The 15753-nt window shown below is 41.8% G+C and overlaps 1 protein-coding gene across 2 annotated transcripts in view; it reads left to right on the plus strand.

The window, feature by feature from the left end:
* The window catches only part of MED13L (mediator complex subunit 13L), a 165329-nt gene that overhangs the window by 67737 nt on the left and 81839 nt on the right, over nt 1-15753 (plus strand). For both annotated transcript variants that reach the window (XM_083478401.1, XM_083478402.1), the window contains exon 4: nt 1980-2063. In XM_083478401.1, the coding sequence (XP_083334527.1) occupies nt 1980-2063 (84 nt within the window). The remainder of the gene's footprint in view (nt 1-1979; nt 2064-15753) is intronic.

Raw genomic sequence — 15753 nt, forward strand, 5'->3', positions numbered from 1 at the left:
GTTCATCCAAGTTTGCTGGTACTTCCCTCTTTATGCTTAGGTGACACCGTTTTGGCTACATAAGGTTAGCCGCTTGGAGTTTTCGATTTGTATATCTATGATACTCAATTCATACAAGAAGGAAGTACTACAGTATAAGCAAGTGCTTGAGTGGCATGCAGTGCATCCTGGATAGGGCTCTGCAGTTTGGGGATACTCATGATCTATCTAGCATTGTCACTGGAGTCACAGCTGGCCTTGGTGGTCCAGAGTGCCTTTTATCAGCTTCAGCTGAAAACACAGCTGTGGTCCAAATAGACAGAGAGCCAAGCTACAGTTAGCTATGCTCTGGTAACTTCATGTTTAGACTACGGCAATACATTGTGCTTTGGATTGCCTTAAAAAAAAAAAAAAGGTCCGAAAATTCAGTTAAACACTACACAAAATTGTGCTTCAAGGTTTGCTAACTGGGGCTGGACATATTAAGGAAGTGCTTTGTCAGTCCCATGGGCTTTTGATACATTTCCAGGCCCTGGTTTTAAAGTTTACATTCCTAAATGGCTTAGGGCTAGGTTTTTCCATATATTTCTATCTGGACATTGCTTTGCTCATTGGAGGTTGTTTCCCAAGTGCCACTCCCAAGTGGATCCATTGAGTGTCTGAAAGTGAGAGGCCTTTCTCTATGATAGCACCCCAGTTGTGGAACGGAGGTCTATTTCACATCCATTTTGGAATCATGTGTAGCCCTCCCTTTAAAAAACAAGCAAACCTCAGGGTTTTTAACATATTTCAATGTTTTGGCTTGAAAAAGGTTTCAAGTTTGCTTCATCTCTTGCTGTGATGCTGTAATTGCTCTTTTTTTAAAAAAAAACAACCATTCATAATGTATTTAAACATATTTTTGTATACCGCTCAGAAAACTTTGATTAAGGGGTGTCATAGAAATAGTTTTGTGTTGTTTCCTTGAAAGTTGTAGCCTGGCCCTAGTATTCCAGGAAAACAGCCAAAAAGAACATTACAGTTACAGTTAATTTTCCACATTTCTAGAAGTCTTTCTTACATATGCTGAAAGTTTTGTGAAGATTAATCACAATTAAGGGAACAATCCTAACCCCTGCCAAAAGCCAGATGAGGGCAGTTAGGTCAAGGCAGGAGGACCAGCAGAGAGGAGCTCCACGTGTGGGGAAGCCTATCTGCCCTGGCATGCCTGCAAAAAGCTTTGTGGGCATAGATGTAGTACCAACAGTGTTTCAGCTGGCGGTATAAGGGCTGAAATAGAGTGTGCCAGGATTGCACTCTCTAATGTCCCCATCACTAGCCTTATAGTCCTTCAGGTGGTGTAGTTAATTTCCCCCAGATTATTTTCAAAAGAAACTTGGGGGGTGGGGCAGAATGCCCACCTATCTTCTGACTTTGCTTTGCTCTTGGCAGCACATCCACCACTGAACTCTCCCTGCTGCCATTTGAACTTGCTCTGTAAAATGCCAATTTTGTTCTAATGAAGCTTATGCTTTTAAATAAAATGCTTGACCTTCATTTGACAATACTTGACCAGTCAGCTGAGCAGTTTTGGGGGGACCATAAGTACCAACACCCACCTAATATGTTCAGTAAAAAGCTGTCTGTTGTACATATTGAAAGTGGTAAACATCTTTCTCTCTCTCAAATTTTAATTTTGAATCAGCTAGATGGGCAAGCCTGCTTTGGAAACAAGTTCCCTTGAAATTAAATATGATTCTGTTCCAAGTTACTGTGCTTGAGACTGGAGTATCAGAAGCTAATGGGGAGCAGCTCTTTTCAAGGAGTTCCATAGATGGAAGCCTTGAGGGAGGCCAGTGATACACCAAGGCTGATATCATTAGCACAAAAGAGCAAAGCTGGCAAACAGATGAAGAGCTTTGCATGTGAAATATAGAAGCTCAATGCAATGGAGAATGTGCGGTGATGATAATATTTTCAGTAGTTATTGAGTAATTGGTGTCACAATTTATTTCTTTTAGATGCCTAATGGATAAGAACTTCGTAAGAATTGGCAAATGGTTCATCCGGCCATATGAGAAAGATGAAAAACCCATTAACAAAAGGTAAGGATCCCAAGGGCTTTGAAGTATGCTGCCGAAATTGACGGTGCTATTTTGGTGCTTTAATTGCGGTGTTTCCCTGTTCATGTACCCACTTTTCCAGCATATTCTCTTCCCACTCTTGCATGATGATAATGAATAACTGGTCCTTGGTGGCCCTGTTAGCGAGTTTGACATTATTGTGTTGATTTCCCCCCTCTCCCAACTTTGTAGCACATTGTAACAGAAGTGGCGCAATGTTAGCACCTTTTTGCCTACTCTTTGGAATATGTTGCAGTCAAGGTTCCCTGACACTTCTCGTTTGAGAGTTGGCTATATCCAGAGCCAGGTGGTTTTGTGTGTGTGTGTGTGCCGTGACTTTGAGGCCTTTTTGCTTTGCTTTTGCAAGCTTATGTTGAAATATTGGACTGAGGTAGATGTGTGTATGTGTGTTTTATATATATATATAGAGAGAGAGAGAAATGGAAAAGGATACTCATCAATTCACACCGTCAGTGTATTAATTGTCTGTATTGCAATACTTTAAAACCTTGTAGGAAGCTCAGTGCAGTTTATAGGAAATATTGGGAAATGTAGACTTATTGATACTGCCATAATTGGTTGCATGTGTGAATACTGGTCTACAGAAAAGTTTTGTATAAAATTTATATGTGCCTAAGGTACTTTTCAATGTTTGAAATAGGTTTCACTTAAGCAGGAAGTGGTTTTTGAGTAGTGTTTTTCTACTGATGTTATGTATTCCTCTTTTAAACACCAGTTTCAAAGAATTGCAGGAATTCAGTAATCTTAGCTAAATAGTACAGATGCATTTGGTACAGAAATGCAGCGTACTGTTGGCGGACATTAAGAAGATATTTCAGACTGAACTGAATGTTTTAAGTTCTTTTTTAAAAAACTACAGTTGTTCAAAAGTGTGCTTACTTCGCAAGCAAGAGGAATGTAAAAATAGCAAAACTGATTGGTTTCTGGTGGTGTGTTGTGCTTCTGTTTGAGTCCCCAGCTGTGAAGAGAGGCTTCAGTGTGTTCTGTTTTCAGCGATTCTGCCAGTCCAGCATTTATCGTGCATACAGCTTGTTCAGTTTAAAAGCTTGGGTTTGCCCCTGAGACCACAGTTCCTTCATTGCACTTTTGACTCCTGCTTTGCATCCGTGTAGTAAAAGCTGCAGCAACATGCTTTGTGATTTTAATGTGCTTTATAGAAAGAGGGAGGACTTTCCATGTGGTTAACTAATGCTCAGGGAAAGCCTACAGAGGCATTTGTGGCACTACTGAGCAGATGCAGATTTCTAGAATATGCTGGCAGGAGGATTGCAGCCCATCCTTATTACATTTCTTATCTAATATGTTAACTTTCACATGCAAGATCGATGTACACTTTTGTAGGGATCTGAAATAATGTAGCTTGATATATATACCTTATACCTTAAGTAAAGATCTGTCCTTTCCACGGTAATTTATGCTTCAGACCTTCAGAATCTTTTCAAGATGGGAGGATGACGTGGCTCAGAATCTCAGGATTCATACACTCAAAAAGCCTTTGCTAGGGTTACTGCTTCTTCAATGGGTGGCTTTTCCATTAATAGCTGGAAGTGGTTCTGAGCCAAAATATGTGAATTTGCACAATTGTAGTTTTTCTGTACTATCTAAGTCACTGCATAGTATTTCTTATATCCAGGACCACGGTGCTTCCTAGCTGTTAAGGTCACCTGAATAAAAGCAATCAAGGACACAAAAGAAGCCAGAACATAAGTTCACTGCACTCTACTGAGATACAGTACTGTGGACATCCAGCCTGCCATTTGATATTGGTACATCCCTGTAAAAAGGGTGTCTCTCTTAAACTTAAGCCATTTGGGATTAGGCCAGAGAAACAGGAACACCTGTTGCACCATCCATGGGAACTGCATGGTCTCACTCCATAATCTATCAAATATTTGAGATGCTTTGCAGAACTGGTTGTGCCACGCCTGCATTAATGATACTCATGGTTTATTAGCAGTATTTCAGACACTGCCTCTTCCTGAATTCTTTGTATGCTTTTACAGCCTTGGATTTTGCTGATTTTCTTCTATTATGATGGATTTATTTGATTTCAGCTACAAACCCTCCACTCTTAGCCTCCATGTGATGTCTTTTGGAGACTTACTTGGCACATAGCCCCCCCTCCATCAATTCTCCAACTTGCAGATGTTGTCTCTTTGTCCTGAAGCTAATAGCCTTTGGAGTTCTAACACAGCTATTCTGTTGGGAGCACAGTCACCTCTTGCATTCATTTCAGACTTTCTTAGTAAGTTTCAAATCAGGACTGTATAGGGCCCTGTATAATTACATGGTTTCAGTTGTCTCCTCAGTGAGTTACTGAAGCAACAGGAGGTCCATTGCTGGCCCCAGCCCAATGTTATAGAGCATCCCCTGCCCCATTCCTGTTGCCCATATGCTGAATGTGGATGACTGCAAAAGGGAAACCTGCATGTGTTGCTCTCAATGAGATTGCGAACCTCGAAGTGTTTGGGGTTCTTGATCCTGTAGGTTTCCCTTTTGCAGATGTCCACACTCAATGTCTGGACCTTGGGAGCAAGGGGAGCAAGCTGCTTGACTTTGGGAGTGCAGTCAGTAGCACAACCTCACTACTGTTTCAATGGCTGGAGCCCCCACTGTGTGAATTATGCTTGAAAGGGAATAGGACATGTCCCTGAATAAGAAGATTCACCTTTGTGTTTCATTTGGCAGTTTGTAGATGGTGACTGTGATTTATGGTGAGTGGGCTGCATATTAGGCTGTTTAAGTTGGAATATGGTGGATGGATATAGTTGGTTACCAGAGGTTAAACATTAAGTACCTTAGCTTTTGGGTTGGATGAGTTACTATAGTTATGGTAGATAGAGTTTAATACAGCATTTGGAATGTTGGATGTTCACAAGGAGGTTGGGGTGGCTATGAAGGTAACGGAATCAGCTGCAACTGTTGAGGTAACCCTTACTATATATAATTTGTGTATAAGGTCTTGTTTGCCTGGCTTAAAGGTGCACAGTCTTAAGTACACAGGCAATTGATGTTTTCAGTGCAATTGTAACTACCTGCAGCCACTCTAGGTTCACAAATGGCAGCTGACTGCATGAAGAGCGTCTGCCCACTTTCTGTCTGTTCCATCTGTCAGTATTGTGGAGAACTGCTTTAGTTGTCTTGACATGAATGTCTTCGTTTACACAAACACGTGACACATCTGGACATCAGTTCTTTTAAGGGGAGGCCTTGTTGCTGGCTGTATTGTTCAACTAGTTGAAGTTCTAGGAATGTTTAAGCTGCTTTCCTCATTAGACACTCAAAGCTGGCGGAGTATGTAAAGGATAAGCAAAGTACCCCTGATGTGCTGTTAATTAGATTTGTCAGGAGCCCCAGTTGTGCAGCCTGCCACACAGTGTTGTCACTTACTATATCTGTAATGAATTGTCTTAAGGGCATCAGTAAACACTGAAAAGCTCCTTTTTAGTTTCTGAATGGCTATTCTAATAATGTTGTCCCTGCACGTTGGTTTGGGGGTGGGGAGGAAGACACTCCTCTTAAAAATAAACCACGGGATCATTAAATCTCTCTGGCAGCACAATCTCCAAAGCAAGAGTGTTTAGTTTGTGATGGTCAAAACAGAAAAAAATAATTGTGCCACTTCTCAATACATCTTTACTAGAATGTAACCCTTTCAAGTGCTGAGAGATTCTCCCATTGTTCAGTGCTTTGCATTTGGTTTAAATGCAACTTTGTATTTCAATTTCTGGAGAATTACTCTGGAATTAATGAGACTGTGGGATGAAATAGTTTGTGGATATTTATGATCAGAATGTGTTTCCTTCATTTTCTAATTCTGCAGCCTCTAATTTCATTTGTAACAAAGATAATGAAAATGAAATACCTGCAATTGCATATTAATGTTGATGTTTTAAAGTACACATATAGTGTTATAGAGCCTTGAAAATCCTTTGCCTTAAACATTTTTACCTCTGCATGAGAATAACAAAGTGGAGTGTGGGCAATTTCTGCAACATCGCTTTGCCCATTACTGGGGTAAGAATTAGTTGGCTGGAGGGAGTGTATTTTAAAGACCACCAAGCAACCCTGGTTGCAGCCACTGCTTTGCAGCTGGCCTGGAGTGTACTCTTGATGGTGGTTCTGCAACGGGGGGGGGGGGGGAGAGAAGCACCAGGTGAGGTGAGAGCAACCTCATCAAAGCAGGGCTGGGTGGAGATGACCCATCCCATGAGAACAGCTTCTGGCACTGGGGTTGCTCCATTACTAACCTTTCTGCATGGGGCTTTTCAAAGGTCAGCCTGGCTGTGGGTGCAAGAAGCCACAACAGTCTCTCTTGCATGATCATATACTGCAGTTGGATGGCTTCTGAATTGTGTGGCATAAGCAAGGAGTCATAAGTCAGTGGTAGAGCACATGCACCCCAGGTTAAATCTCTGCCATCTCTAGGGAGCACTGGGGAAAATCTCTATCTAAAATCTTGGAGAACTATATACCAGTCAGTATAGATAATATTGAGATGCCTGTATGGACCAGCTGCATATTCCTGCATTGCAGGGGGTTGGACTAGATGATCCCCAGGGTCCCTTCCAACTCTACAGTTCTGTGATTCTGAGATGGACTAATGATCTGGTCTGGCATATGACAACTTCCTCCATGGAAACCACAGTTGTTCTCACACAGTTGTCCTGGTTGCACTGAAGTTCTAATCTTGGTTTGGTCCACCACCTACACCCCTATGGTTAGGCTGGCAGCCTTGCAGGTCAACCAGCAAAAGATAAACAGGGCCATTGATGTTCCCACAGAGCTACTCTTGGCATATTAGCACAGTCGTTTGTGGTATGCTGAGCATTCTGGTCACTTACTTAGAGAACCATTTGAGCATGTAATAAAACGCAGCCATGTCCTGATTACCATTAAATCATGTAAGTTGTGGAAGGTGCAAACTCTTGGAAGTTAATTGCCTGATGTGAAGGAAGCCATTTCTAAAGATGAGGTGAATTACAGCATAATTTGAAGGTTTTTACTGCTTTGGCTGCTTTGATTTACACATTCAAGGGAATAACACCACACCATGTAGAAACAGCTGGTGCTTAGTATTAAATATTAATTGCTATGAGTTTCAAAGAGAAGGAACTTGGGATGAGTGTTGCCTGTCTCATAAACTGAAGCTAAATAAGATTGTATAAATCTTTTTCCTTGTGGCAGCAGCCGCATCAGTCTAAATAAAACCAGGCCTTCCTTTTGGGCAAAACAACTGCAGTGGTGGCTGAATTGACCCTGCGTAGCAGCTACCTTCTTAAGGGTCAAGCCATTCAGATATAACACTGTGGAATAAATGCTTCAGTTTAGTTGCTAAGTGACTGAAGCCAAATAAGGTTTGAACCGCAATCCTTTGGACACTTTGTGAAGACTTCAGTCTAATTGAAATAAGTACAGCTTCTGAATAAACATGTGGAATTATTCACTGCCAGAATTATTAACCTTCTCTATCACTTTAGCCGCATGACACCCTTTTTCAGATCCCTTTATTGACTTTCTGTCCCCTTCCATATCCAGCACAAACTCCTCGTCTTTTTAAAGCTACCCCCAGCATAACCCCCATTCTTCCTTCCTGTCCTTTGTCTCTAGTTACATCTCCTCTTGTGATCTCTGCTGCTTCTCCTCTTACACCTCACATGACTGAAGATCTCCTGGGTCTTTCATTAGTTCTGCCTTAAGTGGGGAACTCCTTTCCTGGATATGGACATGGTGCCTCCTCCCTCCCTTCAAATACCTCATCAAAACCTACCTTTTCAGGGTCAACTTTGGCTTCCCCTGAATCCTTAATTTCCAGCTGTAATCAAGTCTAATAGCATTTGCCTAGATTCTTTTCTCTTTCCTTCTGTAGTTTTCCCCACTGCCTATTTTAGATCATAAACTCCTAGCGGGCAGGGAGCTATGTTTGTTGCCTGTGTAACACTCTAAAGTACCATGCACTCTGATGATGCAGTGTAAATAAACTAAATAGGTAAAAACAATTGTCTTTGCCATAAACCAAGAAGGTGAAAGACTATGGCATACCTTTTCTTCAGAGGCAGGTTGTGTGGGGAATGTCACTGTCACGCCAGCTTCTAGTGTTTTTTTAAATAAAAAATATTATTATTAAAAATGATATTAAAAAGTACACCCCCTCTTTAATAATAAGTTCAGAAAGCAGCTTACCCCTGTCCAATTCAAGTTAGTCACATTTAAAATGCCCCAGTCCTAGCCTAGAAAGTTTACGGGACTCAATAAAGTATCCAAGAATCCTATGCTTGCAGTTCCCACTCTTCTCTAAGGTGGTTTAACATTGGAGCAAACAGGCAGGAATGCGTCCAGATGGGTGGCTCATATCCATTGCCTAGAATTGCACATAGTTTGTTTTATTATTGCTGTTACTATTTTATTGTGGCTGTACTGCTCTAGGTGTCATTTTATGGCTTAATGCTGCATAGAATTGTTATCTAAACTACTATTCAGCTAATACACACACACACACACACACACAAACAAACACACACAGGGGTGGGGGGGGGAGAGGGAGAGAGAAACAAACAGTCAGGAGTAAAACTTGTTGGCCAGATAACATTTCACATACGGTAATAAAAGGAAAAAGACCAAGCTCCAACAATCATTTGATGGCTGGGGAAGCTGCATTTTAACCTGAGGTCAGATTTGCCTTGGTTGACAAAATATTCCTCAGCATTTGTGCTGTTACAGAGAAGGTTCAATGCAGCCATAAAGGATGAACATGGAGCAGAATCTTCGTCACATATCTAAGGGAGTGGAGAGGTAAATTTCAGAGGAGATGCTTGAATGCAGTCCCCAGGTTATGTTGGATTTTAAAGGTAATCACTAGCACATTGAACTGGGTCTGGAGTCAATGTGAAGCCAACTCCCTGTGGCCCGTTCTGTGAAGAAATCAGGCTCAGGATTCTGTGCTAGCTGAAATTTCTAAAACATTTCTAAACATTTTTCTTCGAAGACACCTCTGCATAGAGTTGATTGCAGTAATCAATATTATGAAATTACTAAAGCACGGTGATGGGCCAAATTAGAGAAGTGATCACAGGTTGCTTGCAGGCATAAGCTGGTGAAAGGCCCACCGTAGAGCAAGAATGTCCTCTGCACTGAACATGGTTTCATAGGAGACGTCTCGCAGTAATGATCCGTCTATCAGCCTGTGATTGATTCATTAACTTAATTTGATGGATTATCTGATTAATGCTTTCAGAACCTCACACGAGCAGCATCTTTTTTTTAAGGATGATAATTCTACCATGGAGAGGCTACTGGAGAAACAAGGTTTTTCAAAATTTTATTTAATTAACAGATTCATTACCTGCTCTTCACTGTAGGGCAAATTCAGTACTCATATACATTAAAAATATAAGACATCGCATAAAACAAGCAGACTCCCAGTCTCTGCATGGAGGAATTGCTCTTGTAAGACCAAACCTCACCATGTAAAGTGGTCTGGAACCTTGATAACAGAATTGTTACAAGCCCCCACAAATCCAACACTCCAGAATAAAAACCAAATTGCTGCTTTGCGCTGGTTCAGAATGTATTGAGAAGGTCCCATCAGCCTGTGCTGATGCTGCATCAAATACCCAGGTGTATCACAGCTGGGTCAAATCATCTCCCCAGCTTGCCCTCCTCGGTTTTGGTAATGCATGTTAGGTTGGCCCTCCCCATCCACAAATTGTGAATGATGGAGACCTTCTTATGGATTGATCTGACATTAAAAAGGGGTGCCACTGGACAGGAGGGGAGGATGTTGATGCAACCTGGTTCCTGAGGGAAGGAAGAAGGGGTGGAAATTGTGTTTTTTGGAAATAGACTGTGAGCATCTAGACCACCTCCTCCTTACCAGAGAGCGGCTAGCCTAATCTTTCCTAGATTGTCAGCCCAACCTCAGTTAATTTGATCTGTGACTTGTACAGACACACAACCTGACTTACCTACCCAGTCTCTGTATATAATTGAGCAGCCTTTTCTAACGTTTTGTTGAATGTGGGAGATGAGAATATCCAGTCCAGTGGATACTCAGCTTATCTCTGGCAAACTGGTAGTGAAACAGCTGTCGCTCTTTGTACTATTCTGCTTTCCCTGTACAGCTGCCTGTGGCGGTTGTGCTTATTCCTTCTTGCTCAAGGGCTTTGTCATTGCTAAATGAACATATCCAAGTATATGCTTCTTCTCTAGGAAGGAAGGAATAATGGCAAACCACTTTGCTTTCTCCCCCCTCACCTCACCCCACTGTGGCTACCTGCTCTAATTTGCATGGTTGGGGAATGATTTCCAGATCCTAGACGCTGCAATTGATTTTTTGTTTAAAGTGTCAGGCCTGCATGGGGTTGGGTTTTTCTTTCTTTCTTTCTCAGACACTAGCACTAAATTTTTAAACTGCAGGGCAACCATCCTTAACCATCTGAACAAAGCTTTTAGCTTGATTGGATATTCCTATACCAGAATGATGGTCTGTATACTGTCTAGATCTGGGCACAAATAGGATTAAAACACTGCACCCACCCCTCAAGCAACAGAGGAGAAAATTACTTCTGTGACACCTTGTTTGGGCTTGTGCTTCATAATCCATTTTCAATTTACAGTGACCTTGGTTAGGAGTCTATTATGCTGAAACAAGTGTAGACATTGTAAAATCAGCAGGCTTTGTTCTATGGTTCCAGATGTCAGGAATAATAGCAGAGACATTGGTGCCAATGCTAGATTGTGATGGGAAATCACAGGTTCTGGAATTAAAATGTAATAACCTTTAAAGACACTAATGTGTCTGATCATTAAAGCTACGAGAGAACAAATTGAATTACTGTAGTCTCTTTAAGGCCTCATGGCTTGTCGTATAGATCCATATGTTACCAGTGATCAGGGTGTGCATTGCATTGTATAGAGAAGTGTACAGATATTGTGGACAGAGTTGTCTTTTGAGTTTTTATTATACCCAATCACCTAGCTTAGGGGTCTGCAACCCGCGGCTCCGGAGCCGCATGTGGCTCTTTTACACCTTTGCCGTGGCTCCGGGTGCGGGGAGGAGGAGCATTGTGCGCCCTGACACTCCCCACTGTGGCAGGCGCTGTACTGGCTGTGACGTTGCATGGGGGCGGTGCGTGCGTTAGTCACGCACCGTCCCGACGTCACCTTCCCGGTTTTGTGGCTCCCAGTTTTTTTTCCCTTCGGAAACGGGTCCAAGTGGCTCTTTTTGTCTTAAAGGTTGCAGACCCCTGACCTAGCTGAACAGGCAGGTCATTTTAAAACAGAAAGGTTTGCCCATTCTGTCAGGTGGCTGGGTGCAGCAAGAGAAACATTCAAAACACTGTTGGGCTGCAAATGCTCCCTCCCATAAGACCGCCTAAGACTGTAGTCAGTGGGTGCATAGATAAGTAGGCCAACAGTGGGAAATGTCCATTCAAATCGTAAAAGCACAGGACTAGGAAGATTGTGAAAACAATCACCAAGTGATTTCACAAAGTGGTTGAAGAAGTATCTGTTGAGGGTGTTGTAAATATAAGGTGCCCTGCTTAAGAGCAGAAGTTGTGTTTCTTCCTGCTGAATGATTGTATAATAGATTTTTGTTCAAATGGTATGTGTAACATGAGGACTTGCTTTTAAACCTCACTGGTGTGCAGCTTTGTGAACCATAAACCCTGAAGGAGATGATCAAGCATTTGGTGTCAGTTTTCTAAAGCACTCAAGTAGCCTGCTGTTTAAAAGTCTATTTAAATAAAACACCATTTTTGTTTCTCTAATAGTAAGTTGAAGAAGGAACACCGAAGGCAGTGGTTAAAAGTATCTGCAATAATATATACCTTTTGAAAACACATATCTGTCATTAGCCCGGGCGAGGACATAAACCTTCCTATTGCCTAACCAAAGTTAACATCCTTCTGGCTTTACATACTCCCTGCCTTTTGGTATACAAATACCTCTCTCTTCCCTTTGCTTGTGCTAACCAGGACACGGTGTTGCATGTAGGGATTAGCCAAACGTTTTCCAGGTTTTATTTTCTTCAAAAGTAGGTTTTTTTTCTTTGGAGGAAACAAGTGGTATATTCTGGTTCTGACAGAAATTACAGTCTGAAATGTGAAAACAATATTTAAATGGAGGAGGTGTAAATTGAAGCTCTGATTGCTTGTATTGGAACAAGAAGCTGCTGGCTGGATTTTTCCAAGTGTAGCAGATGAATGAAATGTTTGAAATTATTTACTTCGTTGTTTGGCCCATATATGACTTGCTGACTTTCTACAAACGACCCTCCCCCAAACATACTTTTCTGTATGCAAGCCGTTGCACAGAATAATTACCGTATTTTTCGCTCTATAACACTCACCCGACCATAACACGCACGTAGTTTTTAGAGGAGGAAAATCCGTAGGCATGCCACCCATAGGCATTCCCTCCATAACACGCACAGACATTTCCCCTTACTTTTTAGGAGGAAAAAAGTGAGTGTTATGGTGCAAAAAATATGGTATTTTTCTTTTTTTTATCCCTCACTCTGAACTGAGCATGGTACAATCTTGAGACAGTTTGGTCACAAGAAATTCTCCAGCTATTTTAGAAGTCTCAATCCTCAAAAAGCTCTCCATTTCCTCCTTATGCTCCTTTTGGCCTATTTTATCTCTTAGCTCCGGATACTTGGAAGTATTTGGGCTGTTTCTACCCAAGTCTGAGGTGTCAAAAGATTTCTAGGGATCAGGTGCTGGGGCAGAGGTTTCCTGCTCCTTTACCTGACCTTGGCCCCTTCTCCCTTTGTGCCTGGGACTCGTTCCCAGAACACTGCATGGTGCTAGCTCTTTATCTTCTTCAAGCCCCTCCTCAAAATTCATTTCTTCTCCAAAGCCTTTAGTCTTCACTTTCTTATTGAAATGAAACCTGAGTACATGTAACCATAATCTCACATATTCTTCCCCCCATTGACTCCTGCTTCCCTCTTCTCTATCTCCCCTTTGACAGTTTCTAATTCTCAGGTAACACAGCGGTTTGACTTCACCCCTAGAGGTGCATTCCATTGTCTCTCAAGACAGATGCATGCCAACAGTGCATCCTTTAGCATTTACAGCAGTTGTTGGAAACTGCTAGGAATGGTGGGAGTTGTAGTTCAGCAACATCTAAAGGGCCAAAGGTTCCTCCCCCAGCAGTCACAGTTACAGTCATTGCCTATTGATGCTGTTTCAACCAAAAACTATGCAATTAGTTGTAGCTTGCATAGAAGAGTAAGCAAATTGAGAGGTGGCAATGGTGTCTAGAAGGCCAGGTTCACATTAGGGTAGTGGAAGGAGTATTTATAGCTTCTGACATACTATTGATTCTCTACTTCAGGATGTGTTCATGTGAATTAGCATTTGCAAATGTGTTGGGAGGGATAGCTAAAAGAGTATGTATTCATATTATTAATAGTCAGCAGTATCAGTGAGTAGCAGACTCAGCAAGGTCTTCCAAATGGAGCAATAAGATTTTAAGTTTATTGCTATTCCAAAATTGTTACCTCCTACGTTAGTTTCCTAGTGCCACCCAAAAATGATATAGCAGCCGATTCATTGGCCTGTACCTTTTGGTAAAGTTGTTCTCCAACCCCCAAATAAACATTTATTTATGTGCCTTCAGGCAGAAATAAATAAATGCTAAATAACAGACAAATTCCTTTAACCGACCTTCCATATCAGCTATTCATAATTTCAGCTTGCCTCTCATTTGCTTCTGAGGAGTAATTCTCATCCTTTACCCCTAAAAGGAGAGAAGGTGCAGAAAATATTTGGTGGAAGTTTCCCTCTTGATTATTCCTCATGTGATGTTTAAAGGGAAGGAAGGAGAATACGAAAGCAAACCGCCCCCCCCCCCAGACATGCTTCAGAGAGAAAGACAATGAAGGTATCTAAGAACAAATGTGTTTCCTTCCCTTCCTTCCCCACAGGGTTACATATCATCAGAATCTCTGGGTTTTTTAAAGGACCAAATCAGGTGTGACATGGGAGATCTGTGAGTGAGATCCCCCAGGTTGTTTTTATATAATATCCGCTGCGTCCTTCCCCATTGGTTTGGGAACACAGTTCTGTTAAGTTTCCCTTACAGGGAAAATTGCAGTGAAGGTGGGCGGGGAAATTTTCACTTGGAAAATAGTGTGCAGGGCTTAACAGTCACCGGGCAGAAGCGTGACACATCCTGTGATACTTTGAGACACAAAGAGAGGTGCAGTGCTGTGAAGTAAAGGTCTTTGAACACTTCAGACATTTCTTCCTTTGCCATTAAACGGAGTGTGTAGATCCACATTGCTTTATGGGCCTTTTGAAACATACTTGGGGGATGCAGGTGCTTATGAAATTTTCTTTCTTTCTTTCTTTCTTTCTTTCTTTCTTTCTTTCTTTCTTTCTTTCTAAAATTATTATTTCATTTCGAATTTGACTCTTTCTGTACCTGCCACACACTGAGAAGCAAAGTATCCGAGCCTCCTTATTTGGAGGTGGGGGGACAGGTGGGGGGGGAATGCCAGCAGTTCAAAGACTGCCCATGAATTGCATACAGTTGCACTTCCCAGACATAAACGCACTGCTTCATTTCAAGTGTTGGTTCCTCAGGAGACACACACTCTACTCGAGACAAAAGGAGTCTTTGCTTTGTTCTTGCTTACCATAAATGCCACTGTAACTTAAACATTTGACTTTTTAATGTCAAGTTGAACATAAGACTCTCTTTCTCCCCCCTCCCTTTTGAATATAGAACTGCTGTGATTGTTGCACTCTTCATTTTCAGCCAGCAATTATTCATAGTGTGACATTGAGACATTAGCTGTTGCCATGGTAACTGGCTCTAAGTAGCAAAGATACAGGCATGATGTCAGTAGAAGAGCATTGCCTCAAACCAACTATGTGTTCAGGTGTCCCCTCCTCCTTTTCTTAAAAAAAAATATTTTAAAGCATTATAAGACGGAAATACTTGCTTCCCTCTCCACTCCCCCCCACCCCCTGCCTGGGCTGCGGAGAGTCTGTGTAATTCCTGAGGGCTTTCCATTGTGTTTGCTTTTTTTAAAAAAATGCTAATAAAATTAGGATTTCCATTATTTCGGCACCTTCTGTTATAAATGGTTGTGAGCTAGTGTGATTTCAGGGGGAGAGTGGGGACTTGGACAGCTTGGGTTCAAGTCTTCTCTCTGAGGGACTGGTGAGTTCCTCGCTCTCTCTGTGTGCCGCTGCTGTGAACAGAGAGATCCCACATTAATTAGCGCTGCATTGTCATTCACTTCAAGGACACTGGCCTGTTTCATGCAATGGAATGTGTGTGTGGATTGCCCCAATACCGCTAGGGTGAATCAGGGTGTTCTTGGTCATGTGAGAACTCCTTTGTGAGCAGTGGAACTCTCGTGAATCTGTTAACGCCTCTCATTCAGAAAATTGCAGTGCAGAGTGACCAAACACAGTAAAAAAAGATAAAGCAGCCTGTAAATTAGCAACTGCTGTATACAATGCAAATTTTCAGAAATGGTGAATGAGAACAGGGAGTTAAGCAGTTGATGGTTTAGTTCGGGTTCAGCTGTTCATATTTATTACATTAATACAATAACAGTTTATTAAACAGTTTTGTCACACCTGAATCAGCTACTTCAGTTCCAGTTCACATAGTAAAATGTAAATAT

Source organism: Podarcis liolepis (assembly GCF_965112155.1).
Source record: "Podarcis liolepis genome assembly, chromosome: 15".
NCBI lineage: Eukaryota > Metazoa > Chordata > Lepidosauria > Squamata > Lacertidae > Podarcis > Podarcis liolepis.